The 3,187-nt window shown below is 61.3% G+C and overlaps 1 protein-coding gene across 2 annotated transcripts in view; it reads right to left on the bottom strand.

Annotated features, from left to right (window-relative positions):
* The window catches only part of GALNT18 (polypeptide N-acetylgalactosaminyltransferase 18), a 340,044-nt gene extending 338,358 nt beyond the window's left edge, over positions 1-1,686 (bottom strand). The window contains exon 1 of one of the 2 annotated variants that reach the window (XM_046685402.1): positions 981-1,686. In XM_046685402.1, coding sequence (XP_046541358.1) covers positions 981-1,215 — 235 coding nt within the window. In that variant the 5' untranslated portion in view covers positions 1,216-1,686. The remainder of the gene's footprint in view (positions 1-980) is intronic. The other variant, XM_046685401.1, reaches the window with a different exon arrangement.
* Between the last annotated feature and the right edge of the window lie 1,501 nt (positions 1,687-3,187).

Below are 3,187 nucleotides of genomic sequence, written 5' to 3'. Positions count from 1 at the left end.
CCGCGGCGCCCGAGCTCTCCATCCCCTGCCTATGACAGCTCATCAGACAGGGTCGCCTCAGGAGAGCGCCCTGTACTCCATCCTCCCCTTGGCCTCAGCCCTGGCCTGGAGCGCAACCACCCGGCTCAGCCTTAGACTCCAGACCCACCCCACGCGGGTCTGTCTGCTCCGCCTCAGTCTCTCCCTGGGCCTGGGAGTGGAGCTACTGGAGAGAACGGCCTTCCCCCCGCCGCGAGCGGCACCGCGGGGAAGGCGCAGCCCAGGGCGGGTTCTCTCTTTCCTGGGCGGAGGCGCCACCGCAGTGGACAGAGCTCCCGGCTCGGCGCTTCTTCTTCGCGTTGACGCCTGCTCCTGGAGAGGGTCTTGAACCCGCTGACTGCGGTGGGGGTGGGGACCGCTATAGGTTCAAGCAGCACCCCCAGCCACAGATCCCCCTGCATTTCTAACCGCCTACGTACCGCGCACAGCAGGGCTGGGTCTATGGAATCTTCCTAGCCCCGGCTTGTCCCATAGCCTCTAGGTTCTAAATGCCAATGGCTGGGGCCTCGCGGGCATCTCGCCCTGGGCCCTTACAGTGGCCAAATGAGCTCTACTGCCCGCGCGCGCTCTCTTGTACACACACAAACATTCACATGCACACACACTCTGAGCCGGACCTGTGTGCGATCCCAAGAGCCCACGAGCAACCAGCACGGAGTCACACGCACATTTGGACACGTGCGCAGCGCGCCCCCACACCGCCAGGGAGCTGCACACACCCGCGCGTGTAACCCCGCGCACACACGTGTGCCCTGGAGAAGGGCGCACAGCCGCAGACACTGAGGGTCCCGCACTCTGGCAAGAGCGTACACGCAGACCCCCAAGCGTCTGCAGCCTCAAAGCCCCGCAGTCGCTAAGTAGATGCGGACCAGCCCAGCGCACCCCGCGCCGCGCTGGGCACTCCCGGGGTGGGCGGCCCAAGTTTCCCGGGACGCCCGTACCTTGGATATGCTGCTTGATGACATTCTCCAGGTGGTCCAGCCGTTCAATAATCTTCAGGGTGTCCCCTTTATCTTCCTCCAGCTTCTTGTCGGGTGCCGGCTCCTGCCCCCGCACATACACGCTGGCGATGTAGTTGGTGACCCAGCCCACGTAGAGCAGACATATGATGTTGGTCATGCCGCTCAGGATCACACAAGTGGACACCAAAGTTTTGGTCTTCCTGGTGCACACCATTCTGGGCTCCCTCCTCCATATAGAGCTCCCAGGGGCCCCTCCTCGACGCGCGCCCGGGACTCCCCCGCGCTCACACCCCCTAGCACGCCCCGGGCCGCTGGGCGCCCGAGCACCTGAGTCCCGAGGCTCTCCAAAGACCGATCTGCTGGCAGTGGAGCCGCCGTGCCCAAGTTTGGAGCTCCCGCCGCTGGCCACCCGGAGAGAGAGCTTGACAAAGGAAATGAGGTGGAATTTTTTTCCAAATTAAAAATCTCCGAGCCCTTCTCGGGGCGGTCACGGGTGGCCGGCAGCCGCGCGCCCCGGAACGCGCGTCTGGGAAACTTTGCCACAGCCTGGGTCCGCGGCCGCGCCGCTTCCCATCGCCAGCCGCGGGCTGTCTTGGCGCTCCGACCGGCCCGCGCTGCTAGAAGGACGGCGGCGGCGGCAGCGGCGGCAGCGGGGAGATCCGCGGAGCAGAGCGGCCCGGCCCCCTCCGAGCGACAAGCGCGGCCGCCAATCGCGCTCCGGCTCGGGAGAAGGGCCGGTGCCGGGCGGCCGCGGACCAACCGCGAGGGCGCGGGGGGCGGAGTCCGGTCCCTGGGCCCCACCTGCCGTCTGCCCCTGGCTCCCGCCCTCCAGGGACACGCCTGAGCCTCCACCCGCGCCCGCGCTGGCCGCCCCGGACTCGAGGCTCCCGGAGAGGACGCGCCGCCAGCCCCAGCCCCGAGCTCGGCAGATCCCACCTCTAGGGTAATCCACCTCTTGCTCTTGCGCTGGAACCGCCGGCCTTCCGGGGGTGGCGCAGTTCAGCGCCCCTCACCCGCCCCGGCCGCGGGGCTTCTCGCTCTGGTCCCACCAGCGGGCTCCCCGCCCCTTTTTCTGGTTGCCAGGACGCAGAGAGGCCAGGGCAGCGTGGGCCGGATCGCCTGTCCGATCTTGCCCTTGGTTAGGCGCCGTGGGCATCGGCTTCTTCCTTGGCCTCACTCCGACCTCCACTCTGTCGGACGCCCCTGTCCTCTGGCCTCCTGGATGTCTCCAGACTTGGCAACTGTCAAAGGAGCCAACACTACTAGGAATCTCATAGAAGATTTTGGACCACCACCACCACCCCCTCTCGAAGATTTTTGCCCTTATCTAGATTTTTTTTTTAAGTCTGTTTAGCTCACAGGACAAAGCTGTGTCCTGTAACTCCAGTTGTCGTCCATGTGGGACCAGGCTCATCTCAGTGCATAGGGAAACCCTGCTCAGAAATACTGGAGTGGGTAGGGGGTAAGCTCTCTGTGAACTATAAAGCCCCTTTGTGTGGTGTTCACGATTGACGTTAGGGAGGAGAGAACTGTAACTGACAGTGAAGGAGCATGACTAGACTTCCATCGTTGACACTATTTTGTTTGTTATTAAAGCAAATATACTTATACATATTATCCCCTTCTACTGAACTCACTTCTTCTCAGCACCTGAATAGAATTCCTTTAAACAGTTTTAGAGACAGATTTCTAGCCTCTTCTCCATCTGTGGGGTGCACTTCCCTCGCCTGAAGAGTTTGAGAGGCAGCGTACTGCATGCCCACTTTGGGTACCAGCACCCCAACCAGCCATGGTAGTAGTACTCAAGGTGGTTCCCTCAAGTGATGTCCTCTGGATGCAAAGAACTGGCTCCACAAGAGGGAGGGCACAAAACAGAAGAAGGGGCACTTTATGGCCTTCGGCCGGCGCCCCTTCAACCAGTGCTTTGCTTACAAAAATCCCCCAAAGGATGCTGTGAAAATAGACACCAACTAGGGATCCTGGAAGATTTCTCTCTGCCCATGGCTGGAAGAGAGAACAACAAGTGGGCTGGGGGGAGAGGAGAGGAGGATCGTATGTATGTGTCCATATATTTGAGAAGAGAGGATATGCACTATTCCTGAAAAAAATCAAAGTGAGGAAACCTGCATCTAGGAAGGAATCAAATCTGTCTGTCCCTTTCTTCTCCTCTGGAAGTACAACCAGCT

The sequence above is a fragment of the Equus quagga genome, chromosome 14, assembly GCF_021613505.1.
Source record: "Equus quagga isolate Etosha38 chromosome 14, UCLA_HA_Equagga_1.0, whole genome shotgun sequence".
NCBI lineage: Eukaryota > Metazoa > Chordata > Mammalia > Perissodactyla > Equidae > Equus > Equus quagga.
The sequence above is the reverse complement of the archived record's forward strand: the minus strand, read 5'-3'. Positions and strand labels throughout refer to the sequence as shown.